This window comes from Leguminivora glycinivorella, chromosome 22 (assembly GCF_023078275.1).
Source record: "Leguminivora glycinivorella isolate SPB_JAAS2020 chromosome 22, LegGlyc_1.1, whole genome shotgun sequence".
In the NCBI taxonomy this organism is placed as follows: domain Eukaryota; kingdom Metazoa; phylum Arthropoda; class Insecta; order Lepidoptera; family Tortricidae; genus Leguminivora; species Leguminivora glycinivorella.
In genome coordinates, this window is record NC_062992.1 from 12067126 (window position 1) to 12068188 (window position 1063).

At 60.7% G+C, this 1063-nt stretch overlaps 1 protein-coding gene across 1 annotated transcript; it reads right to left on the minus strand.

The window, feature by feature from the left end:
- Nucleotides 1–300: 300 nt before the first annotated feature.
- On the minus strand, nucleotides 301–840 carry LOC125238109 (vegetative cell wall protein gp1-like). The gene has a single exon (XM_048145397.1). It carries the CDS (start codon nucleotides 838–840, stop codon nucleotides 301–303), a length of 540 nt encoding a protein of 179 aa, XP_048001354.1.
- Nucleotides 841–1063: the final 223 nt, after the last annotated feature.

Consider the following 1063-nt stretch of genomic DNA (forward strand, 5'->3'; position numbering starts at 1 on the left):
TTTCGTAAACGGTTACTTTTATGAGTATAGTTATTTAAAAACAATTAAAGTAGGTTTAATAAGCTTTCAAATGACACCTCGCACGAACAGATTGGTGCCATAGGACTCGAGATGTGAATAAATATCTATGATGGTCGGCCGCCATCTTTCTTCCCCCTTTTTCTCAACCCGTCCCCCCCTCCTTAAACTAAAACAGGTCAATTCGTAATCTGGACAGAACGAGGAACACATCCATACCTGTTTTAGGTATTTAGAAGAGATGTCGACGACTTTTTGCAAAAGAGGTCGTTTGGTCCCTGACTATCGGTGGTGGAGGCGCTCCGCCAGCAGCGCGCCCAGGCCGACGCCCGCCTCGTCACTGTACAGCACGGTGCGGGCGGCGCGCGGGCGCGGGCGCGGCGGCGGTGCCGGGGCAGTGGCGGGCGCACGGCAGGGTGCGGCGCCCGGCGGCGGCGGCGGCGCAGTGGCGGGCGGCGACGGAGAGGGCTCGACGTAGGTCAGCAGCGCCAGAGCCAGCTTGGCGAGGCTCGGCGGCGAGGGAGCCGACTCGACGGCGCGCGGCGGCGGCGGCGGGGTCGGCTCCGCGAGGCGCGACCGTGACGGCGGCGAGGCCGCGGTGCGGACGGCGGGCTCGCGGTCGCGGCGCGGCTCGGACGCGAGGGAGAGGCGCTTGGCGAACAGGGCGCGCAGGGAGGGTGTCCCCGGCGCGGCCAACGCGGCACGCAGCGCGGGCGACTCCGGCTCGACGGGGCGCGTCGTAGGCCGCGGTGACTCCATGCGCAGCGGGTACCCGCTGCCCGGCACTAGAACATCATTCATAAAAGCAATGTATGCAGGCATGTTAGCACTGGAATAGACATCTATTTTTCGGCTCAACTACATATATTGAACAGCTGACTGGGGTCCGTCATCTTGCTGAGCAAATTTGCTCGGGAGAGGCAAACGTGCGCGCATGAGCCAGGCTGCTCGTCAGTGTGGCTGTGGACCCGATAATAAACAATATACATACATACATACAATCACGCCTGTATCCCATAAAGGGGTAGGCAGAACACATGAAACT